The following is a 26,389-nucleotide window of genomic DNA, read 5'->3' on the forward strand; positions in this document are numbered from 1 at the left end:
CTTAAAATGAGCTAACCAGTCTAATCCAATTTTCCAGATTTTGGACCATAGCCTTGTTGATTACAGCACATCCTAGTGCATATCCAAATACTTTGTAAATACAATGAGAATTACTGCCTCTAGCACTCTTTCAGGTAGCGAGTTCCAGACCTCTACTACCCTACAGCTGAAAGAATTCTCAACTGTCCTCTAATTCTTCTACCAATTATTTTAAATTTATACCCCTGGTTATTGGCCTTTCTGCTGAGGGAAATAGATCTTTTCCGCTCTGCCTAGGCCCTCACAATTTTAAGCACCTCAATTAAATCTTCCCTCAACCTCTGTTGCAACGAAAACAGCACTGGACTAGCCAATCTTTCCTCTTAGCGAAAATTTTCCAGTTCTGGCAACATCTTTTAAAATCTCTTCACCCTCTCTGGTGCGTTCACATCCTTCCAGTAATGCAGTGGTCAGAACTACGCTATCTGTGGCCTAACTAGCATTTCACACAATTCTAGCATAACCTCCTCCCCTTAAATTCTATGCCTCGGCTAATATAGGGAAAAATCCCATATGCTTTCTAAACCACCACCTTTACCTGTCCTGCCACCTTTAGGGATCTCTGGACATGTATTGCAAGGTCCCTTTGTATCTCTACACTTCTCAGTATCTCAGCACTTATTGTGTATTCCATCTCCAAATGCATTACCTCACACTTCTCCAGACTGAGTTCCACTTGTCACTTTTCTGCCCACCTGACCAGTACATTGATATCTTCCTGCAGTTTACAGCTTTGTTTCCTCACTTTCAACCATAATTTTGGCATCACCTGCAAACTTCTTAATTATGCCCTGTACATTTAAGTTTAAACCATTGACGTTTCCCACAAAACAACTATCTAGTCACAAAAATGCCTGTTGACCATTATCTTGCCTGCCTCTGAACCAATTTTGGATCCAACTTGCTCGTCCTTAGATCCTGTGGCCTTATGCTTTTTAGATTGTCAGTTGTGGCTCTGTTGGTAGCATTTTCGACTCTGAGTCACAAGGTTCCAAGTTCAAGACCCAATCAATGCTTGAGCACAAAAATCAAGGCTGTTATTCCAGTACATTACTGAGGGTGTGCTGCATTGTCACACTGTCTGAGGTGTCACTTTTTGGATGAGATGAACCAAGGCCCTTTCTGCCTGCTGGGATGGATCTGAAATATCCCATGGCACTGTTTTGAAGAGGAGCAGTTATCCCTGGTGCCCTAGCCAATTTTTATTCCTTGATCAACGTCACAAAACACATTATCTGGTCATTATGACTTTACTGTTTGGGGGAGTTTGTTGTGCATGTATATATTGGCTACATTACAACAATGACTACACTTCAAAAGTACTTCATTGACTGTAAAGTGCTTTGAACCATCTGGCGGTCGTGAAAAGTGCTATATAAATGTAAGTCGTCTTTGACTAACCTGCCATGTAATACCTTGTCAAAAGTCTTACTAAAATCCATTTAGACTACAATACACATGCTACCCTCATTGACCTTCCTTGTTACATCCAGAAAAAATTGAATCAAGATATGATCTTTTCTCAACAAATCCATGCTAACTGACCTTGATTAATCCATGTTTTTCCAAATGGTTGAGTAATACTGTTCATCAGAATTTAATTGCTCTTGTTACACCCTCTGTGTTTGGATGTTTTTCTCAAAATAGTGTCCAGAATTGTTCTTGGTATTCATGATATGCTCTGGAATTCTGCTTTTGGAATTTGTATTCTATTCCTTTAGTTATGCAGCACAGGTTCCTATTTGCTTTCTTTACTGTTGCCTAACAGTGTGCTGATATTTTCAGAGATCTGTTCATCAGAACCTTCAAATCTGTCTCTGGTCATGTCCTGTAGGACAAAACCACTTAGCTTATACTACCACTGTATTTTTGCATTTCTCAATTTCATTAATTGTATTTGCCTACATTGAATGAAATCACTCACTTGTCAGCACAGGTCCCTAAGCTACCCAGGTTTCTGTATTTGATCAGTCTGCTCCCTGTTGTTTGAGGTTCTCCCTGGTTTGGTACTATATGCAAACATGTAGGATTTTGTTTTTGCACTCGCTTCCAAGTTGTTTGAGTATATTTTAACAGCAAGGTCTCCAGTAGTGATCACTGAGGGAACCCACTGGCTAATCTCTTTCATGTGATGGATGCTTAATCACCCTTTGCTTCCTCTGCTTCAAACAATTATCAATGCATTTCAGAGGCGCTCCACCTATCCTTTGCATTCCAACATCTGTTCCAGGGATTATTCCAACCTCTGCCCTCTTGATTCATTTTTCAGTTGGAGATTTGAGAACTTCAATAAATAAGTTTTATACTTGCATAAAATGTCTTTCGAAAATGTTAACAGAAAATGGCATCCAGTTGCAGCTATCACTTTTCTTTAACACTTGAACATGAGATGAAGTAAGACATTTTCATACTCCTTGCTACATAACTGAGATGAATGAAGCATTCCTTGTTCACTGCTCAAGACAAAGCTATGTTTATAAACTTAAAAAGCATACTGAATCAGGACTTTCAATAAATTTTCCTTAAGTTTCGAAATCACTAGTTATAGTCTGTATATTCAAAAATGAATGCGAAGTTGATGCATTTAGACCGAGATACCTGTTAAGTACAAGAAAACATAATTAACTTTTGTGTTTTTTTTTTCAAAGAACGATGATGCGTGCCCACTGTGCTACTGACACATTTGAACACGAGTACACCCACTTCCCGGCCTTTGGGGGGGGTATTCAGCAGAGAGTTGGTGCTTCTTCACATGGATATATATTAATGAATAAGGCTTCATACTTGCCAGAGCATCATTGGCAAAGATATGGAATCAAACAGCTCATAAGAAAGCTATTAGTCCCACTTTCCCCACAACCTGTCACTTTTTTTTCTCCAGATATTTATTCAATTTCCATTTGAAAGTTACTATAGCATCTGCTTCCACTACCTTTTTCAGACAGTGCATTCCAGATTTTCACAGCTCATTGCATTTTTAAAAAAAAACTAATCTTCTTTCTGGTTCTTTTACCAATTGCCTTCAATCTGCAATCATTTTCCTTCCCCACTTTCTTTGATATGGGTAGTTCATGATGTCAGACACTAAAGGAAGGCGATAGAGTGGAAGAATCAGTAGAGCTTGTTTGTTGATTTCAATAGTTGAACTTTTGTAGGGTTTTACTAACTGATATTTCAACTAGCCTGGGATTTTGTACCTTTATTCAGATTTCAATGTATATTATTTAATTTTAATAGTTGCTTCAGGTGAACAAAACATGAAGGAAGTTCCAAGGTGTCCTGTCAGACTAAGTCCTTTCAAAAAAGTTACCGTTGTCTCCGAGCGACTGAATGTCACAGAGAATGCCACAAATAATGAAGAAAAGAGGGTTGATGATGAAAGAAGTACAGGTGAGCAGCTACCATTTCTGTCTGTGGCAGTAGTATTTTGCGTGTTGATTACTAAAAATGCCTTCAGGGATTTTGAGTGAAAACCGTTCCTAAGGGCTCAGTTGTACTATTTTGTATTTAATGGTGAATTGTCAGTAAACTGTCAGTTACGAAAATGCTTAGATTGTCTGAAAATTATAAAAATATTGCCGGAATGAATCCCTGAATAGTGGGCTGATAAGCAAAAAAAAATTGTTTACGTATGATGCCTTTCACGACTTCAATGTCCCAAAATGCTTTGCAATCTGAAATATTTTTGAAGTGTCGTCACTGCTGTATTGTCAGAAATGTGATAGCCAACTTGTGCACAAATGACAATTAGATAATGATCAGTTAAGCTGTTTTAGGTTGGCTGAGGGATACATATTGGCCAGAACACCACTGCTCTTCCAAATAGTGCTATGGATCTTTTATATCCGGTTGAGAAGTTAACTAGAGACCACAAAACTGCTAACTGCACAGCTTTTGATCTATTGCTGCACAAGAATGTCAGCCTAGATTTTGTGCTCAAGCCCCTGAGTGGAAATTGAATAAATAACTTCTATCTCAGGCGAGAGTGCAACCGCTGAACCATAGCTGACACACTTGAGTAGAAACCATTCTTAACCACTCATTTTGTTTCTGGTCATATAATACCACATTAGCCTTGAGTTAGGAAGAAAATTAGATAAACTTGAGCACTATTTCCTGAAAAGGAAATCCTAATCAATATTTGAAATGTTATACATAAGATCAATCCAGAGTATTAAGCCAGGTAAGCAGGACCAGATGACTTAAGTTAACCAGTTATCAGGAACAATTTCTTCATTCAGTCTTAAATATTTGAAATAATCTGGGAGTCTTGATTGTAGAGGTAAAAAAAAGATATGTTCAAAATATGGATGCTGTGATGTGAGAACTGGGATGTGTTTTAATAGACCTTGACTTTTTTCCTTTGTGTTCCTAACTGACTAATATCAGAACATGGTTTGATTGCTGGCTTAATTCTTCTGTTTTACATGAAAGGTGCTAAATGTGCACAATGATGTGGGACTTTACCAGTATAATAATGCAGCAGCTTAATTGAATTAAATTATGTCCTGGCCTAGCCACAATCTTTACTTTTTTGGAAACATTGACTCATTTGACCTCCACTAATTTGCCCTAAGTAACTATTCTTTTACGTGAACCTCATGTTCTTTTACATATGAACCTAGCTAGTGTGGAAAAGCTATAGCCAAACCTTATCCAGTTTGGTTGATGTCCTTAAATGCATGCGGTGGTCACAGGGTAGAAATTGGGATCGGAAACCTTGAATTCCCCTCCTCTCCTAAGTCCATGTCCATTTTTCCCGGAACAGTAGCGTAGTGGCAATGTTGGACGAGTAATCTAGCAGTCCAAATTAATGCTCTGGAGAGATGAGTTTGGATCCCACCACAGAAGCTGGGGGAATTTAACTTCAACTAATTAATAAATATGGAATAAAATGTTAGTCTCATTAATAATAATCATGAAACTATTGGATTGTTATAAAAAACCCATCTGGTTCACTAATAGGAGGAAATCTGTCGGCCTTGCCTGTTCTGGCCTATATGTGACTCCACACCCACAAAATATGGCTGACTCTTAACTGCCCTCTGAAGTAGCATAGCAAGCCACTCAGATGTATCGAACTGCTATCAAAAAGTCAAACAATAAAACCGGATGGACCACCCAGCATTAACCTTGGCACCAGAATAGCCAAAGGCACACCCTGCCCCTTTGCCTCAAAGCCCTCCTCACTAGCCTCTGGAGACTTGTACCAATATTGGGAGAACTGTCCCACAGACTAGTCAAACAACAGACTGACACACTCAGCAAACCATACCTTATTGAGCCAATGTTTCAGGCTCCTCCATCACCATCCCTGGGTATGTCCTGTTCCCACCAGCCCAACAGATCCACCAGAGTGGCAGCATTCTGGAGTGAGTGGCCCTGGGAATCCTCAACATTGACTCTGGACCTCATGACATCAGGCCAAGCACAGGCAAAGAAGCTTTCTACTGATTACCACCTAAGGCCCTTCCTCAGGTGATAAATCAGTGCTCCTTCATGTGAAACTTCACTAAGGAAAAGCATTGAGAGTGGCAAGGACACAGCATGTACTTTGGGTGAGAGACTTAATGTCCATCACCTAGAGTGGCTCGGTAGCACCATTACTCACCAAGCTGGCCGAGTCCTGAAGGACATATCTGCCAGTCTGGGCGTGGGGCAAGTGGGGAGAGAACCAACAAGAGGGCAAAATCTACTTGATTTTGACACCAATCTATTTGTTGCAGATGCATCTCTCTGTGATTGCATTGGTATAAGTGACCACCATACAGTCCTTGTGTAGGCGAAGTCTCACCTTCACACTGAGGACATGCTCCGTTGTGTTGTGTGGCGCTACCAGTGTGTTAAATGGCATAGACTCAGAACAGATCTAGCAGCTCAAAACTGGGCATCCTTGAGGAACTGTGGCCTGTCAGCAGCCACAGAATTATATTCAACCGCAATCTGTAACCTCATGACCTACCATATCCCTCACTCTACTGTTACAGTAAAGTCAGGAGATTAACCCCGGTCCAATGAGGAGTGTAAAAGAACATGTCAGGAGCAGCAGAAGATGAATTTAAAACAAAAGCCTGCAGTTGATACAACACATGACTACACAGAGCTAAGTGATCTCACAACCAATGGATCAGATCAGCGCTCTGCAGTCCTGTCACATCCAGTCATGAATAGTGGTAGAAAAATAAACAACTAACTGGAGGAAAAGGCTCCAAAAATATCCTTATCCTCAACTGTGGGGAGCCCAACATGTCAGTGCAAAAGACAAGGCTGAAGCATTTGGAACCATCTTTAGCCAGAAGTACCAGGTGGATGATCTATCTCTGCCTCCTCTTGAGGCCCCCATGCCATCACAGATGCTAGTGTTCAGTCAATTATATTCATTCCAGGTGATATCAAAAAATGGCTGAAGCATTGGATATAGCAAATATGATGGACCCTGACAGCATCCCAGCTGTAGTAGTGAAGAATTGTAGTCAAGAACTAGCCGCACCCTTAGCTAAGCTGTTCCACACAGCTACAACGCAGGCATCCACCCAACAATGTGGGAGATTTTCCAGGTACGTCCTGTCCACAAAAAGAAGGAAAATCCGTCTGCAAAGAGCAACACAAGTCCAATCTAGCCAATTACTGTCCCATCAGTCTACTTTCAATCGTCAGCAATTTGATGGAAGGTATTGCTGACAGTGCTAATGTGGCACTTACTCAACAATAAACTGCTCACTGATGCTCAGTTTTGTTTCTGTAAGGGCCATTCAGCTGCACGCCTCATTACAGCCTTGGTCAAAATGTGGAAAAGAGCTGACTTTCAAAGGTGAGGGGAGAGTGACTGCCCTTAACATCAGGGAGCTCTAGAAAAATTGAAGTCAATGATAATTGACGTGTGGGGTGCACTCTCCAGTGGTTGGAGGTCATAACTACCACAAAGGGAAATAGTTGTGGTTGTTGGATGCCAATTATCTGTGCCTGCAGGACTTTACTGCAGGGGTTCCTAAGAATAGTGTCCGAGGCCCAACCATCTTCAGCTATTTCATCAATCACCTTCCCTGCAACATAAGGTCAGAAGGAGAGATGTTCACTGATGATTGCACAATGTTCAGTAGTATTTACAACTCTTCAGATACTGAAGCAATCAGTGCCCTTGGTAACATTCAGGTTTGGGCTGATATGTGGCAAGGAATATTTGTGCCACACAAGCATTTGCAACCATCTTAATCAGTACTACACAAGTTCCAAGCAAAAGACCATCTCTTGCAAGAGAGAATCAACATCCTCTGGTTCGCCATTGATCAGAAACTGAACTGGACCAGCCACATCGATACTGTGGCTGTAAGAGCAGGTCAGAGGCTGGAGATTCTGGGGCAAATAACTCACCTTCTGACTCCCCAAAGCCTGTCCACTATCTACAAGGCACAAGTCAGGAGTATTATGGAATGCTTTCTTTGTGCCTGAATGAGTATAGCTTCAATATCACTCAAACTCGACATCAAATAAGGCAATAGCAGCCAGATTGATCAGCACCCCATACACTATCTTAAAGGTTAATCCCCTCCCTCATGAACACCCAGTGGCAGCAGTGTGTATCACTTATAAGATGCACTGCAGCAACACATCAAGGCTCATTTGACAGAACCTTTCAAACCCATGGGAGAGCATTTTCTCCCTGTTTGGGAAGGGGGGGCCTGGGTGGTTGGACGGGAGCAAGTGCGCAGCCAATCGCTGCCAGTGATCAGCTGCGTGCTGCCATTTTACGTGGGCGGGCCAATTAAGGCTGCCCAGCGTGACGCGGACCTGGAAGCACTGAATGCTCCCTGTGCGGGTGGGGGGAGTAGGCTGAGCCGGGGCCTGCCTCAGGGAAATTGGTTTGATTTTTTGTCTCCTCATGTGACAGTGTCACATGAGCTGGGACATGTCAATGAACTTTATTAGAACTTTCATTCAATTTATAAACACTTCATGAAACCTCATCCCGCCTGTGGATGAGGTTTCATAATAAATGCAAAGGGCGCCGGGCTCTTCATCTTAAGGTTGGACGGGCAGCTCCATTAAGTATTTCAATTACTATTTAAATGACCTTAATAGGCCTTTGACAGTTGGCGGGCACGCAGCCGACTCCGGTGTGTGCCCGCCGAACTGAAAATCTGAATGATGTGCGGTGACTTCGGGATGTATGCCCGACGTCACTGTGCATCATTTTACATGTCGGCGAGCGGGCCCAGCCCCCGCCTGCCGACCTGAAGATTCTGGCCATGATCTCTGCCACCTCGAAGGACAAGGGTAGCAGATACATGGGAATACCACCACCTGCAAGTTACCCTCCAAACCACACACTATCCTGACTTGGAACTATATTGTTGTTCCTTCATTGTCACTGGATAAAAATCCTGGAGCTTCCTTCCTAACAGGACGGTGTGTGTGCACCTACACCACATGGATTGCAGCAGTTCAGCAAGGTGGCTCATTACCACCTTCTCAAAAGCAATTAGGGATGCAATAAATGCTGGCCTTTCCAATGACGCTCACATCCCAAGAATGAATTAAAAACACCCTGCTTTTCTGTCATCTTGTATTAGATGAGGAGAAATTTCCTCCAACTACATAAGAGAAAATTGAAAGCCACAGCCTTTGGTCCTCACCAGAAACTCCTTCTCTGACTACTATTTCCATCCCTCTCCCTGGTAAAATGAATCTGAGACAGACTATTTGCAGCCTTCACTTGGTTTGAACCTCTGCCTCCAGCCATATATGAGCTTCGTCATTCAGGTCACCTACTTGCACTTCTGTCCCCTGTGTTAGCTGATTTGCTGCTACCACCTTGTTTCATGCCTTTGTTGCATCTAGACTTGGCTATTCCAATGTCCTCCTCGCTAGCTTGCATTTTCCACCCTCCATAAACTTGTGCTTATCCAAAACTCAGCTGCCCATATCAACTCACAGCAAGTCTCGTTCACCCATCACCCTGTGTCTGCTGACCTTTGCTGATTCCTGGCCTAATCTCACCTCAGTTTTAAAATCTTCATTCTTGTTTTCAAACATCTCCAGTCCTTCAAGCATTCAAGATCTCTACACTCTTCCAATTTTAGCATTTGTGCCTCCCCAATTTTTATTTGCTCAATTCTTGGAGACCGTGTTTCTAGTTGCCTTGGTTGTAAACTTTGGAATTCCCTCTCTAATCCCTCTGCCTCTCATATTTTTAAGTTGCTTTTTAAAACCCACCTCTTTGTCCTGGTATATTCCTCTGTGGCTCAGTATCAAAATATTTATTGATATTGCTCTTTTTAAATGGCATGTGGCATTTTACTATTTTTAAAGATATTATCTATTATGTATTATATTACACACACTACATGTTATAAGGAAAAAGCGAAAAATTCCATTTATATTTTGCACATTCCTAAAAATATTGTAAAGCTGATGCATTAGGAAATTTGAATACTCTTCCTTGCATAGCAAACTGCATAATGTAACTGCATATGTGGTTGACTCTTAAATACCCTCTGAAATGGCCTAGCAAGCCACTTAGTTGTAACAAACCACTGCAGTCACAAAAAAAGGAATGAAACCGGACGGACAACTTGGCATTGACCTAGGCACCGGAAACGACAGTGGCAATCTCAACCCTGTTGACCCTGCAAAGTCCTCCTTAATAATATCTGGGAGCTAGTGCCAAAATTGGGAGAGCTGTCCCACAGACTGTCAAGCAACTGCCTCACATAGTCATCTTCACAGAGTCGTACCTTACAGATAATGTCCCAGACATCACCATCACCATCCCTGGGTATGTCCTGTCCCACCAGCAGGACAGGCCCAGCAGAGGTGGCAGCACAGTGGTATACAGTCAGGAGGGAGTCAACATGGGAGTCCTCACTTGGAGGAAGCACTGAGGATGGCAAGGGCACAGAATGTACTCTTGGTGGGGGCCTTCAATGTCATCACCACTATTGACCGTGCTGGCTGAGTCCTTAATGACATAGCTGTTAGACTCGATCTGCGGCACGCGGGGAGGGAACCAACAAGAGGGAAAAACATACTTGACCTCATCCTCACCAACCTGCCTGCTGCAGATGCATCTATCCATGACAGTATCAGTAGGAGTGACCACCGCACAGTCATTGTGGAGTTGAAGTCCTGCCTTCACATTGAGGACACTCTCCATCGTGTTGTGTGGCACTACCACCATGCTAAATGGGATAGATTTTGAACAGATCTAGCAACTCAAGATCCATGAGGCTCTGTGGGCCATTAGCAACAGTAGAATTGTACTCAACCTGTACACAATCTGTAACCTCATGGCCTGGTATATCCCCTATTCTACCATTACCATCAAGCCAGGGGATCAACCCTGCTTCAATGAAGAGTGCAGGAGGGCATGCCAGGAGCAGCAGCAGGCATACCTAAAAATGATGTGTCAACCTGGTGAAGCTATAACACAAGACTGCTTGCGTGCCAAACAGCATAAGCAGCAAGTAATAGACAGGGCTAAGCAACCGAAGGATCAGATCTAAGCTCTGCAGTCCTGCTACATCCAGTTGTGAATAGTGGTGGACAATTAAACAACTCATTGGTGGAGGAGGCTCCACAAATATCCCCATTCTCAATGATGGAGGAGCCCAGCACAGCAGTGCAAAAGATAAGGCTGATGCATTTGCTACAATCTTCAGCCAGAAGTGCCAAGTGGATGATCCATCTCCGCCTCCTCCGGAGGTCCACAGCATCACTGATGCCAGCCTTCAGCCAATTCGATTCACTCCATGTGAAATCAAGAAACGGCTGCAAAGGCCATGGGCCCTGATAATATTCCGGCAATAGTACTGAAGGCTTGTGCCCCAGAACTTGCAGCGTCTCTAGCCAAGCTGTTCCTGTATAGCTACAACACTGGCATCTACCTGGCTATGTGGAAAATTGCCCAGTTACGTCCTGTACACAAAAAGCAGGACAAATCCAACCTGGTCAATTACCGCCCCATCAGTCTACTCTCCATCATCAGTAAAGCAATGGAAGGGGTCATCAATGGTGCTATTAAGTGGCACTTGCATAGCAATAACCTTCTCACTGACGCCCAGTTTGGGCTCTGCCAGGGCCACTCAGCTCCTGCCTCATTACAGCCTTAGTTCAAACATGGACAAAAGAGCTGGACTCCCTAGGTGACGTGAGAGTGATTTCCCTTGACATCAAGGCCGCATTTGACCGTGTGTGGCATCAAGGAGCCCTAGCAAAACTGGAGTCAATGGGAATCAGGGGGAAAACTCTCCACTGGTTGGAGTCATACCTAGCACAAAGGAGGATGGTTATGGTTGTTGGAGGTCAGTCATCTCAGCTGCAGGACATCGCTGCAGGAGTTCCTCAGGGTAGTGTCCTGGGCCCGATCATCTTCAGCTGCTTCATCAATGACTTCCCTTCCATCATAAGGTCAGAAGTGGAGATGTTCGCTGATGATTGCATGATGTTCAGCACCATTCGCGACTCCTCAGATACTGAAGCAGTCCATGTCCAAATGCAGCAAGACCTGGACAGTATCCAGGCTTGAGCTGACAAGTGGCAAGTAACATTCGCGCCACACAGGCAATGACCATCTCCAACAAGAGAGAATCCAACCATTGCCCCTTGATGTTCAATGGCATTACCATCGCTGAATTCCCCACTATCAACATCCTGGGGGTTACCATTAACCAGAAACTGAACTGGACTAGCCACATAAATACTGTAGCTACAAGAGCAGGTTGTAGGGTAGGAATCGTGTGACGAGTAACCCACCTCCTGACTCCCCAAAGCCTGTACACTATCTACAAGGCACAAGTCAAGAGTGTGATGGAATACTCCCCACTTGCCTAGATGAGTGCAGCTCCCACAACACTCAAGAAGCTTGACACCATCCACGACAAAGGGTCCCTTTGATTGGCACCACATCCACAAACATTCACTCCCTCCACCACCGACGCACCGTATCAGCAGTGTGTACCATCTGCAAGATGCACTGCAGGAATTCACCAAGGCTCCTTAGTCAGCACCTTCCAAACCCACGACCACTACCATCTAGAAGGACAAGGGCAGCAGATAGATGGGAACACGACCACCTGGAAGTTCCCCTCCAAGTCACTCACCATCCTGACTTGGAAATATATTGCCGTTCCTTCACTGTCACTGGGCCAAAATCCTGAAACTCCCTTCCTAACAGCACTATGAATGTACCTACACCATATGGATTGCAGCGGTTCAAGAAGGCAGCTCACCACCACCTTCTTGAGGGCAGTTAGGGATGGGAAATAATTGCTGGCCCAGCCAGCAAAACCCACACCCCATGAACGAGTTTTTAAAATATATACCTGCATTCTACGTGTTTGTGTTGGGGCAGCTGGAGTTTGAAACTTGGACAGTAGTGTAGGTTGGCCTACTGTCATTTCATCCTTGGATGTAATTTTGAATTTAATCAGGTGGATAGAACCAGAATGTCTCATGTCTGGCTGTAAAGTTTTACAACACACAATTTGGTGTCTGCAGTTTGACCCTGCACTGGCAAGCCCCCTCCAACCATAACGTTGGTAATGTAAGAGGGAAAATATATGTGCTTGTTTGGAAGTGGTGCTTTTCTGAGTCTGGTTGAAGCATTTTGTTTGAGCAGGATAGAAGGAGCTTTACTCTGCATTGGGTTATTATTCATATTAATCTATATTTCTGTAAGTTATGTATTCTTGGTATATAAAATTTCATCTGAATTGATGTTTTTCTGCCAGATAAAGTTGAAACAGTGCGTGTAGTTGAGATGAGTGTTGACAATGATGAAGAAATTAATAGTTCTGAGGTCATTAATGACCTGTTTGATGGGGTACTGGAAGAAGAAGAATATGGAGATGAAGAGTTGGATGAGAGAAAGGTGTGCAGCAAGGAAACAGAAAATGAAATGGAGGAAAAAAATGATGAACTGAACATATCCTCAATGTCGCTACTTTCTCCATTGGCAGAAACAGTTGATACTGTCACAAATCCAGAGGTGAGATTTTAGTTTTTTAGAATCCTGTGTTTAGACATCTGGATTTTTTTTCTCCCTCTTCTGTCAATTTGTATGCTCATCAAGGTTAGGGTTGTTAATGCTGGAAATGGAAACATTGGTATTTTGGGCATTCAGTGTCTGCATGAGAGCACTCAACACTGTTTAATTGCACCTCCCCCGACTCCCCGCCCCCCCCATACTCTCTGCTCTACCCCATTAATGTACCTTAGCTCCAGCTTCAGAAGAGCGCCTCTGAATGCACCAGTGTGATGCTTCCATTCTCGCTGCAACTACCCTTGTGCTGGCCAGTTTCAAACCATCTTAGAAATGTACAATATAGAAAGAAATAGGCTGTTAGGCACTTGCTTGTACCAGCTCTCTGATAGAACTAAGCAATCGGTCTCATTCACCTGCCCATTCCTGCTTTCCTGAAAGCTATTCGGCTTCCACTGCTCTTTTCTGGTAGGACATTCCAAATTCTAACAGGCCATAGCACTTTAAAGATTAAAAAATTCCTAATCTCTCCATTTTTTGTGAAGGATTTTAAATTCATGCCCCGCAGTTACTAACTCACCAACCAATATAAATCATGTTTTCTGATCTACTTTATCAAAACCTCATAAGTATTTTGAGCAGCTTTTGTTAGATCTCTTCTTTAACCACCTTTGTTCCAAAGAAAATATCCCACTTTCTCTAACCTTTACAATACCAAAAACATGCTACTTTAGTTACCTTAACACCAGCTTTGTCTTTGTGGCAGCATGCTTGCTTAAGTCACATGTTTGTGGGTGCAAACCCCACTCAAGTGATTTAAATACACAATCTAGGCTGACACTTCAGTGCTGCACTGTCAGAGACGCTGTCTTATGCTTGAGAGGTTAAACTGAGGCCCCATCTGATCTCTTAGGATGTAAAAGATCCAGCAATGTGTTCAAAGAGCAGGGGCATTCTTCTGGTGTGCTAGCTGACGTTTATTTACCAACCAACATAATCAAAGATTACCTGGTTATTTATTGCGTGAGTGGGCCGCTGTTGAGCATAAACTGGATGTTTGTTTGTTTTCATTACTACTGATTAAACTTCGATAAAGCACTGATTTTGCTGGCTTTTTTCTCTTTTGTACTTTTTATTTCACTCTTTGCTACCTCATCTTGCTCTCTTCATCTTTGAAACCCATTCAAGTTTTCGGTCTCTTCAGTATACAAGCTTAATTAAAAACAAAATTGTTTCTTGCTCATTCACTACAGTAGTGGTTAGAATGTTCTGCTTTAAGCAGTCACTCTAGTAATGCTTGGTCCTGTAAGACAAACATTAAACTGTTGTCTTTTCCAAGTGTACATGGTGCAATGTATTGACTTTAACATTTTGGGAGTCTCTTAACAAAAACAAAACTTGTGTGTAATCTGAAGGATGCAAAAGCATAAGACTTCCTCATACTCCCAACTGCTGATCTACTATTAGATTGTGGCAGCGCAGCACCTTTACTTGTATGTTTTGAACAGATGTGCTAATCTGTGCTTGAAGTAAAATTTCATAATAGTACAAAAACAAAAATGCAATTATTGAATTAAGTAATGTATTAAGGAATCTATTTGGCTCAATGCAATTTAAAAATCTCGCTTTTGAAGAAGTTAATACGGTGTTATATTTTATCATTTTTATACAGAAACATATTTCTACAAATACTGCAACACAGAAGGACAGTATTACTTCAGACAAAATGAAGAAGGGAAAATTACAACAAGGACACATAACCAAAGCAGAGTCTGCTGACAGTGTGGGATCCTCAACAGGTGACCACAGCTTGTTATACAGGTAATACAAAGATCCTACATATTTCAGGATGCTTAAAAATGAAATAGGACAATAGTATTTTTTTTGAAAAGAAGTACTTTATTGAGTTTCATTCAAACCTTTATTTGTTGGAGTTTTTCCCTTCTGACTTGCTGCTCTGAGATCAGTCTTGAGTATAGAACAGTGTATTTTGTTTTTTGGATTTGTTTGTATTTTGGCTTATTTTGCTTTTCTTTTTATCACTATTTCTTTCCTCTGCTGGGAGAAAAAGACTTTTAGATTTTTACCCTGCGGGGAGGCTGGTATAGGCTCTGAAGACTGTTTAATCGTTGAAGTGGGCTTTGCTGTAACTCATTTACTCAGCCATGCTATTAGCATCCTGCTTTCAATTCCCCGGCCAGATAGGGCAAGCAGGATGACACACTGAATTTGTCAAAGGAAGGATTTCTATTTAAATGGACCCTGGCAGGGATCAGAATGGTTGAAGTGAACATTGATTCCCAAGGGTCCAGCAACCACAGGAATGGAAAGCAGACCTGGGAAGGTTACCCCCAGGGACTCAACCTCTTACCTGGAGGTGCTGCTTTTAGATCTGAGGGACTGAAGTGAAGTGATGTTTTCCAAGGACAAGAGGAAGAGGTCAGCCTCTCAGACCAAGCAGGAGTGGGTTAAAGTGGCCAAGGAAGTGAACAGCAGCAATGTGGTGCCTCAGATCTGTATATGGTGCCCCAAGGGGAACAAGGCCCTCACAGGCAGGAAAAGTAAGTGGCATAAGGCTTTCAGGTGCCAAGCCCCACACTTGACTTTCCCAGCATTCCTCTGCACAACATTCCTCCCACAAATACACCTTGCAATTCCACTCATTCCTCTATCTTCAGGTACCTCTTCACATCCCCATTTGAACATCCAGCATTAACACTAACTTAATGCCATCTCACACCAATGATTTGCAGTCACCCTTCTCTCCTTCCTCTTCTCTTCACGAAACCATTTCTCACATTCATAACTCTCTGCTTTCTCCAGGGCAAAACAGAAAACCAAAGATGGGGTGGTGGGGTGGCCACTATTGATAGCTGCTGGCAGTGCATGCCCACCTCATCAACTGGAATGGAGTCTTGTACTAGGAGGTTGCAAATGTCACCTGCCATGAAAGCCTGAACCTCCTGAGGCAATGGCGGTTACGCAGGCCGAGAGAGCTGATTCTTTCCGTGTGGACCTGCTTTGAGGGTCTTCCCTACTTTGAACTGCGTCCAACTCCTCTGTTCTGTGGAGATTGGGGAATTAAATATTGAAATTACGTAGTCGACAGCTTCATGGGGGTTTCTTACTTGCCTGCAAATCCACCAGGTTGTACCTGGAATTGGGATGACATCATGTCAGGTTCCTAACCTGATGCCATTTTTGTTTGCCCACACCCAAGATGACACCTTGCCTCCATCATCAGCACTACCCCCATACTGCAACTGTAGCAATTCAAATCTGCCCATAGGCACTCGGAGGAATTCTGCACAAATGAAATGTTAAATTTTGCTAATCTATTTTGAATTCCATTTAACAGTTTAAAAAAAGACTGGACGCAAAGCAATAGGAAGCACTTTTTTTTAACCAACAGTTCTCTCCTATTACCAAGTGTTTTTTTAATTTTCCTTGTAGACAATGAACTTAAATTTAACCTTATTCAGTCAGATTCTGGGGTAGGAAAGAGGGTGGGACAAACAGGAAACTGAAATAATCTTGCACACAGCAAATTATCCTAACAGATTTTGGAGACATGAAAGGCAATGTAGGGAAAATAGTGATATTTGTAACTGTCAATTAATCTTCATTTGTTCAGCAATCTGCCTTGTATAGCCCTGGATTTTGAACCAGTAGGATTGTCAACTTCAATTAGCTGTTAAGTGAGAAGAAGCATCTTTAAGGGATAATTTTAATCAGTTTTGTATTATAATTTTGATTTATTTTCCCTTTTTTACAGCATTGATGCCTACAGGTCTCAAAGAATTAAAAATACCGAGCGCCCTTCAGTGAAACAAGTCATTGTCCGTAAAGAGGATGTTTCTCAAAGACTTGAGGAAAAAAATAGTGCAACTCTAAGTTCAGTTACCATTAAACAGAAGATGAAGGTAATGTCTTCAATGCAAGAGGACCATAGCATGTTGAACATTACATCTACCTGATTGCCTTCATAATTATGCATTTTGAATTAAGAGCATTAAAATTCAGGGACAAGGAATGAAATGGAGTTTCATTTGTATTTGTCAGAAGCACAAACTGAACTTGGTTTTAGGTTGCATGGTACGCTTTGTTTGAATTTAGTTTTTTGGGAGATGACAGCAGATTCTCTGTCAGCTCGAATAGTAAAATCCTCCAATTTTATATTTGTATACTGTCTTTCTCTTTTGTGTTAATTGGTTTCACTTTATCATTCAAAGAATCTGAACAATGAGATAAATATCCAGCAGAGTGTTATCCACCAGGCAAGTCAGGCTTTAAACTGCTGTACAGATGAAGATCATGGGAAAGGATCTCAGCAGGAAGCTGAAGCTGAGAGGCTGCTACTAATTGCCAGTAAGAAACACTTAAGATGCAATATCATTGATGAATGTACAATTTTCTCAAGTGCAAAGCAGTCATGCAGTGGTGTTCAGAAAAGCCAGTGAATATTTAAAACTAATTTCTGACCAACAGTTGTGTTTTGTTCATGTCTGCTGCTTTGAAATTGGGAATTTTCAAAATACCGAATTTAAACCTATTTGCCTGAATTCACCAGTGTTTCTCTGTTTAAATATATTGAACATTCAAACAACAATTTAAAGTATATTAAAAGCTAAAATTAAGCACGTGAATGCTTCCGGTCAATTATGCTGTTATCCACTCAGCCCTGAATCATTAGCACACCACTGAAATAGCGACTTTAATTACTCTAATTTTGATCCTATTTGTGAGAATAAAATGGTCAGGCCAACATGTGGTTACCACCCCCGCCCCAAACACAAGAGTATGCATTTTGGAAAGACCAGAGTGCCAAGTCTTTGAAAGGCTTGGTTTAGAACAATGTATGGTTTACAGTTACTGTATGTGGATTTATGTTTGACAAGCATAGATGTAAATGAAGTAGATCGCACTTGCTTTTTAATGTAATAAGCAATAAATTCTCAAGTGGATCAAGAACATGCCCATTAGATTTGTTCCTTCCATATAATAGTGTACAACCTGCATTATTCTGGGGGTATATCAACGTTAGTCAATCAGTGGGTTATGCTTGAAATCAAATTACCGGTACATTACAATAAATTTCCTAAACCAAATTGTACAAATTCCCTTGGGATGGATCATATCAAGCTCCATTGCAAATTCAGTTCAAAATTGACAGCAATCAGACTGGAACACTGAGTAAAATAAGCATGACATTGCAACATAAAACATGTCTATACAATTTAAAGAATAATACATGCAAATTGATTCGTAGAACTCTTGTTTTATTTTTGCACTTAGGTGAAAAGAGGTTGGCACTTCTTACTGAACTGAACAAACTAAAGAGCGAGGGAGTGTCGATCAATAAAAGAGGAGATCACACAGAGAAAGCAGCTAGCGAATTCGCTCCATCAAGGGGCTGTATTGCACTTTCAGAAATCCGCCTTCCTTTAAAGGCTGACTTCATCTGCTCAGCAGCTCACAAAATGGGTAATTTCATTTTAAAGTGGGAAAAGATATTTAATGTAAATTGGAATTGAAAATATAGAGCCAAGAAAACTGATTAGCCCTACGCTAAAGCTGAACCAACCAATGAAGATGGTAACAAAAACAAAAAGTGCTGGAAAAACTCAGCAGGTCTGACAGCATCTGTGGAGAGAGAGACAGAGTTAATGCTTCGAGTCCATATGACTTTTCAGAACAAAAGAGAAGTAAAAATATGGTGAAATATATACTGTTTAAGGGGGTGGGACAGGTGAAGCTGGATAGAAGGCCAGTGATAGGTGGAGGCAAAGCAGAGATGGCAAAAGATGTCATAAACAAAATGTCAAAGGGGTGTTGATGGTGGTGATACTGGCTAAAGGAGGTGCTAATGGTTACATTAAGAGTAAAAAGCAGAATGAGCAAGTGAGAGATGGCCCTAGTGGGGGTGGGGTAGGAAGAAAGATCGAAATAGGCTAAAAGGTGGGGATAAAGCAATGAATAAAAATGGAAATAATTTTTTTTAAATAATAATAAAAGTAGGTGGGAAGAAATATATATAGATAAAAGTTTAAAAAAAAAAATTTTAAATAAATATTTGAGAAAGGGGATCAAAAGGGGTGAGGATGGAGGAGAGAGTTCATGGTCTGAAGTTGTTGAACTCAATGTTAAGCCCAGAAGGCTGTAAAGTGCCTAATCGGAAGATGAGGTGCTGTTCCTCCAGTTTGCGTTGAGCTTCACTGGAATATTGCAGCAGGCCAAGGACGGACATGTGGGCATGAGAGCAGGGTGGTGTGTTGAAATGGCAAGCGACAGGAAGGTCTGGATCATGCTTGAAGGCAGACTGAAGGTGTTCCACAAAGTGGTCATATGAACTCAAAACGTTAACTCTCTCTTTCTCTCTACAGATGCTATTGGACCTGCCGAGATTTTCAGGCACTTTTTGTTTTTGTTTCAGATTTCCAGCATCTGCAGTATTTTGCCTTTATCTTAATGAAGATGGTAATAATTGCTCATTTGTTCATGGTATTGATCCACGCAGTGATAGATTGTAATTGCAACTAGACTTGTAGTTTGGTTTAAAAACTCTAATGAGGTTTACAACTTGATGCAGCAAATGCATGAAGTTAAAGATAGTCCTATGTGGTCTGAAATTAAAAACAGAAAGTGCTGGAAAAACTCAGCAGGTCTGGTAGCATCTGTGGAGAGAGAAACAGAATTAATGTTTGAATCCAAAATGACTCTTCTTGTGTTCCGAAGAATTGATTATATGATCTATATCTGAATGAATTGTAGTATCTACTTACACAAAAACAAAAACAGAATTACCTGGAAAAACTCAGCAGGTCTGGCAGCATCGGTGGAGAAGAAAAGAGTTGACGTTTCGAGTCCAATGACCCTTCAACAGAACTGAGTGTAGTTAGGAGAGGGGTGAAATATAAGCTGGTTTAAGGTGGGGAGTGGGGTGGGGGGAGAGAAGTTGAGGGTGGGTGTGGTTGTAGGGACAAGCAAGCAGTGATAGGAGCAGATAATCAAAAGATGTCACAGACAAAAGGATCAAAGAGGTGTTGAAGGTGGTGATATTATCTAAGAGAATGTGCTAATTAAGAATGGATGGCAGGACACTCAAGGTACAGCTCTAGTGGGGGTGGGGTGGAAAGATTGACAAGGTATTGGTAGTAGATTTAAAAATAATGGAAATAGGTGGGACAAGAAAAAACTATATAAATTATTGAAAGAAACAAAAGGGAGGGGGAAGAAACGGGGTGGGGATGGGGGGAGGGAGTTTAAGATCTAAAGTTGTTGAATTCAATATTCAGCCCGGAAGGCTGTAAAGTGCCTAGTCGGAAGATGAGGTGCTGTTCCTCCAGTTTGCGTTGGGCTTCACTGGAACAATGCAGCAAGCCAAGGACAGACATGTGGGCAAGAGAACAGGGTGGAGTGTTAAAATGGCAAGCGACAGGGAGATTTGGGTCTTTCTTGCGGACAGACCGCAGGTGTTCTGCAAAGCGGTCGCCCAGTTTGCGTTTGGTGTCTCCAGTGTAGAGGAGACCGCATTGGGAGCAACGAATGCAGTAGACTAAGTTAGCGGAAATGCAAGTGAAATGCTGCTTCACTTGAAAGGAGTGTTTGGGCCCTTGGACGGTGAGGAGAGAGGAAGTGAAGGGGCAGGTGTTGCATCTTCTGCGTGGGCATGGGGAGGTGCCATAGGTGGGGGTTGAGGAGTAGGGGGTGATGGAGGAGTGGACCAGGGTGTCCCGGAGGGAACGATCCCTACGGAATGCTGCCAGGGGGGGTGAAGGGAAGATGTGTTTGGTGGTGGCATCATGCTGGAGTTGGCGGAAATGGCGGAGGATGATCCTTTGAATGCGGAGGCTGGTGGGGTGATAAGTGAGGACAAGGGGGACCCTATCATGTTTCTGGGAGGGAGGAGAAGGCGTGAGGGCGGATGCGCGGGAGATGGGCCGGACACGGTTGAGGGCCCTGTCAACGACCGTGGGTGGAAAACCTCGGTTAAAGAAGAAGGAGGACGTGTCAGAGGAACTGTTTTTGAAGGTAGCGTCATCAGAACAGATGCGACGGAGGCGAAGGAACTGAGAGAATGGGATGGAGTCCTTACAGGAAGCAGGGTGTGAGGAGCTGTAGTCGCTTGCCATTTTAACACTCCACCCTGTTCTCTTGCCCACATGTCTGTCCTTGGCTTGCTGCATTGTTCCAGTGAAGCCCAACGCAAACTGGAGGAACAGCACCTCATCTTCCGACTAGGCACTTTACAGCCTTCCGGGCTGAATATTGAATTCAACAACTTTAGATCTTAAACTCCCTCCCCCCATCCCCACCCCGTTTCTTCCCCCTCCCTTTTGTTTTTTTCAATAATTTATATAGTTTTTTCTTGTCCCACCTATTTCCATTATTTTTAAATCTACAACCAATACCTTGTCAATCTTTCCACCCCACCCCCACTAGAGCTGTACCTTGAGTGTCCTGCCATCCATTCTTAATTAGCACATTCTCTTAGATAATATCACCACCTTCAACGCCTCTTTGATCCTTTTGTCTGTGACATCTTTTGATTATCTGCTCCTATCACTGCTTGCTTGTCCCTACAACCACACTCACCCTCAACTTCTCTCCCCCCACCCCACTCCCCACCTTAAACCAGCTTATATTTCACCCCTCTCCTAACTACACTCAGTTCTGTTGAAGGGTCATTGGATTCGAAACGTCAACTCTTTTCTTCTCCACCGATGCTGCCAGACCTGCTGAGTTTTTCCAGGTAATTCTATTTTTGTTTTTGTTTTTGGATTTCCAGCATCCGCAGCAGTTTTTTGTTTTTATGTAGTATCTACTTGTCATTTAAATTAAAATACCAAGTTTTTATTGCCAGTATTATTAAATTGAAAAGTGTATATAGTACAGGTTCAGTGTCTCAAAACAGGCAACCTTGGGACCTATGCCATAATGGATTTGGATCTTGCTGGTTTTCGGGTAGGACGGTTTGGGCTGAGCTGGGTTTGGTGGCGTCATGGGTCACTTGGATCACAGGAAAGGACAGGTGCGCAAAACCAATAACTAGTCAACATGCCAATTAAGCACCTAGGCAAACAAACCAGTAAGATATTTTACACTTCTAATAATAATTAAAATTCATGCATGGCAGCTTAAAACAATGTCTAGTTTGTGGATATCGACAGTTTTTAGAAAGCCAGATTTTGAGACACTGTACCTGTAAAATTGTTTTTATACCAGAAAGTCTCTCTTTTTAATTTTAACTTTTTAAATTAATTTAACATATATAGCTCATTGCTTTTTGGTTTCTTAACAGATGCTCCCAGCTATTATTTCTTTATACTGATTAAAGCAGGAGCTTTAAATATGGTGGCTACACCCCTGGCCTCCACCCAGAATGCACTTCGTGGAGATGCTATTAGTTTCCCCACAAAATTTACACTGTAAGTAACAAATGTGGCAGCAATATCCATAAGTCCACTTTTAACTTGCATATTTGCAGCCTGACTCAAACTATTTTTCACATTGTATTAGCAATTTATTTGCATTCAGGTAATCTACCCAGCACAGCATACATCTCTGCAAAAAATGACCAGTATAAAATTGGAGTTTTTTTTAAGCAACAGAAACCTGTTACCTCCATGATTTATTTTATGTTTTTATTGGTTAATTATCAAACGATAGTACTGCTTTATTTTCATCCTGTAATCACATGCTCTAATAATTGTGATGAAGGGCTTAATTGTTAGTTCATACCAATAGGGAAATTGGAAAGCAGCGAAACAAATGCGCACTTGCCTTCGGTTGGAAGGTCATGGGTTCAAGCTCTGTTCCAGAATTTGAGCACATTACCTAGGGCAGTGGTTCTCAAGTATGGTCCGTGGATGAAAGTCCTTCAGGTGGCCTGCGAGCTGGTCCAAAAAAAAAGCTACTGATACTCAACACCACGGCCGAGGCCACACTAGAGAGCAGGTCAGAACCCTCAGCCCCACCCTCAAAACCAGACTGGATGACATGAATCGTCTTAAGTGCAGGTAACAACAATGTGGTTTTTATTCTCATGATTTATGTTACTGTTACGACAAACAACTGAGATTGGATTTTTAATGCTTGTGGACTGAAAGCAAAGATGGGGCATGTCTTTTTGGATTGCTGGTTTTCCCACCCGAAGAGCTGGCCCTGTCGACCACAGCAGCCCCACAGCCAAATTGACTGGAGATGGGACTTCCACCCCTCATTCAGGTGCAAGTCCCACTTCAGAGAGCGGCCAGCCAACCTATTAGCCAGCAGGTCTGTAGTCCTGCCAGCGCCAGCAATGGCCAGGACTGGACTACACACAGTCCCCAGATTCTAAGTCCCAGATTCCAGGGCTAGGTACTGTAATGGGGAGGGTTCTCATGGTAGGGAAAGAGAGGTGGGTGTCTTGATGGAGAGGCCAGGGGGAGTGAGCATCCTCGGGGTTGGGGCAGACCTGTTGGGCAGAGGGGGAGAATGGGGAGAGAAATGGCATCCAATGTGGGAAGGGTGCCCTTGAGGAAGGCATACCCCACTTCCTGCCCAAGGCCAGAGCAGGATGACCTGCTGGGCTTCCCCCTGTCCCTGAACTCCTCCTGCCAGCCTCAAAATTGAGTGGCCAATAATTTATCACCTTTGAGGGCCTAAATTGGGGCAAGAGTGGGCTGCCCTAGGCCTCACCCGCCCCATTGTAAAATTGCAGAGAGATCAGAGGCAGACAAGCGCCAGTGGGGCAGTAAATTTCTGCCCGAGGCACTGACTGAATGTGAAAGTCAGCATGAGACCGAAGCTCTCTAGCTTAGAACCAGGGCCCCAGCTATGCCTGTCTCTTTATGGGGTATGGGGAACATTCCTTGTTCCAGTCCTACTCCAGCCCCCTCCCACAACTCTTTCTCCGGTACATCGATGATTACTTCGGTGCTGCTTCATGCTCTCGTCGGGACCTGGAAAAATTTATTAATTTTGCTTCCAATCTCCATCCCTCCATCATTTTCACATGGTCCATCTCTGACATTTCTCTTCCCTTCCTTGACCTCTCTGTCTCAATTTCTGATGATAGACTGTCCACCAATATCCATTACAAGCCTACCGACGCCCACAGCTACCTCGACTACAGCTCCTCACACCCCGCTTCCTGTAAGGACTCCATCCCATTCTCTCAGTTCCTTCGCCTCCGTCGCATCTGTTCTGATGACGCTACCTTCAAAAACAGTTCCTCTGACATGTCCTCCTTCTTCCTTAACCGAGGTTTTCCACCCACGGTCGTTGACAGGGCCCTCAACCGTGTCCGGCCCATCTCCCGCGCATCCGCCCTCACGCCTTCTCCTCCCTCCCAGAAACATGATAGGGTCCCCCTTGTCCTCACTTATCACCCCACCAGCCTCCGCATTCAAAGGATCATCCTCCGCCAACTCCAGCATGATACCACCACCAAACACATCTTCCCTTCACCGCCCCCCCTGGCGGCATTCCGTAGGGATCGTTCCCTCCGGGACACCCTGGTCCACTCCTCCATCACCCCCTACTCCTCAACCCCCACCTATGGCACCTCCCCATGCCCACGCAGAAGATGCAACACCTGCCCCTTCACTTCCTCTCTCCTCACCGTCCAAGGGCCCAAACACTCCTTTCAAGTGAAGCAGCATTTCACTTGCATTTCCGCTAACTTAGTCTACTGCATTCGTTGCTCCCAATGCGGTCTCCTCTACATTAGAGAGACCAAACACAAACTGGGCGACCGCTTTGCAGAACACCTGCGGTCTGTCCGCAAGAAAGACACAAACCTCCCTGTCACTTGCCATTTTAACACTCCACCCTGCTCTCTTGCCCACATGTCTGTCCTTGGCTTGCTGCATTGTTCCAGTGAAGCCCAACGCAAACTGGAGGAACAGCACCTCATCTTCCGACTAGGCACTTTACAGCCTTCCGGGCTGAATATTGAATTCAACAACTTTAGATCTTAAACGCCCTCCCCCCATCCCCACCCAGTTTCTTCCCCCTCCCTTTTTTTTTCAATAATTTATATAGTTTTTTCTTGTCCCACCTATTTCCATTATTTTTAAATCTACAACTAATACCTTGTCAGTCTTTCCACCTCACCCCCACTAGAGCTGTACCTTGAGTGTCCTGCCATCCATTCTTAATTAGCACTTTTCTTAGATAATATCACCACCTTCAACACCTCTTTGATCCTTTTGTCTGTGACATCTTTTGATTATCTGCTCCTGTCACTGCTTGCTTGTCCCTACAACCACCCCACCCTCAACTTCTCTCCCCCCGCCCCCCACCTTAAACCCCTCTCCTAACTATACTCAGTTCTGTAGAAGTGTCATGTGGACTCGAAATGTCGACTCTTTTCTTCTCCACCGATGCTGCCAGACCTGCTGAGTTTTTCCAGGTAATTCTGTTTTTGTTTTGGATTTCCAGCATCCACAGTAGTTTTTTGTTTTTATCACTTCGTTAGTGCCTTATCAAAAGTAACACCATTCTTTAAGAACCATTGACTGAGGCTAACACTTCAGTAATCCTTCAGTACCTCACTGTAGTGCTATAGTTCTAGCAGTTGCATGTTTGTCCGTGTTTGCAAAAGTTGGGCATTTACTTTGGCTCTTAGCTTTGCAAAGCACGTTTAAATTGTTTTTTTTATATTTTAGGCAGGATGTCTCGAACGACTTTGAAATTGAAATAGAAGTTTATAGTTTAGTAAGTATGCAATATATTCACCCACCAATATAATACTGTCTTTCTGGCATGTGTTACCTCACTAACATTGTCATTCTTATTTTTAGGCACAGAGCCGGGAGAGCATTACTACAGACAAGAAGAAGAAACCTAATAAATCTAAGGTAAAGGAGAAGCTTGTGCTTGAAATTGTGTTTCTTTGAATGATTTTGTAATCCATCAGCAGTTGGCTGATGGGGAAGGATTACATATAAAGTTACCCAGTGTAATTTAACTGAAGAAGAAAAAGAGGTCACATCACGACATTGAGACTTGCCATGATGTAAAAGAAGCAAAATAGCTTGACAGGGCCAAGACTTTGGTCTGGTATACAATGCGAGAGGGTCATCTTTTCCCAACATTCCAAGAAATGAATTCAACATTTTTTGTTTAAATGATTAATTGTCACACTTAGTTTGTACAGATGTATTATGAGAGCACAAAATATTGCAGTGAGGAAAAATTGAAGCTACTGTTAAAATACAAATTAAAAGTTAGTGCAGCAAAACTGTCACTGCATGCTTTTTCTACAAAAACACATTCTGATTTCTTTCTGATATTGATTTATGTATCCTACTATGTTTCCTTATGAAATGCTCTATGTCAATGAGAGATTTTGCTCCCATTTTATTAGATTTAATTGGATCACTC

General features: G+C 42.7%; 1 protein-coding gene across 2 annotated transcripts in view; it reads left to right on the forward strand.

Annotated features, from left to right (window-relative positions):
- anln (anillin, actin binding protein) overlaps positions 1 to 26,389 on the forward strand; it is a 108,156-nt gene that overhangs the window by 42,440 nt on the left and 39,327 nt on the right. The window contains exons 9-17 of one of the 2 annotated variants that reach the window (XM_078539324.1): positions 3,277 to 3,429; positions 12,768 to 13,024; positions 14,691 to 14,839; positions 16,794 to 16,941; positions 17,251 to 17,386; positions 18,314 to 18,502; positions 22,320 to 22,446; positions 25,672 to 25,720; positions 25,807 to 25,863. In XM_078539324.1, the coding sequence (XP_078395450.1) occupies positions 3,277 to 3,429; positions 12,768 to 13,024; positions 14,691 to 14,839; positions 16,794 to 16,941; positions 17,251 to 17,386; positions 18,314 to 18,502; positions 22,320 to 22,446; positions 25,672 to 25,720; positions 25,807 to 25,863 (1,265 nt within the window). The remainder of the gene's footprint in view (positions 1 to 3,276; positions 3,430 to 12,767; positions 13,025 to 14,690; positions 14,840 to 16,793; positions 16,942 to 17,250; positions 17,387 to 18,313; positions 18,503 to 22,319; positions 22,447 to 25,671; positions 25,721 to 25,806; positions 25,864 to 26,389) is intronic. The other variant, XM_078539325.1, reaches the window with a different exon arrangement.

The sequence above is a fragment of the Cetorhinus maximus genome, chromosome 3 (assembly GCF_964194155.1).
Source record: "Cetorhinus maximus chromosome 3, sCetMax3.hap1.1, whole genome shotgun sequence".
Lineage (NCBI taxonomy): Eukaryota > Metazoa > Chordata > Chondrichthyes > Lamniformes > Cetorhinidae > Cetorhinus > Cetorhinus maximus.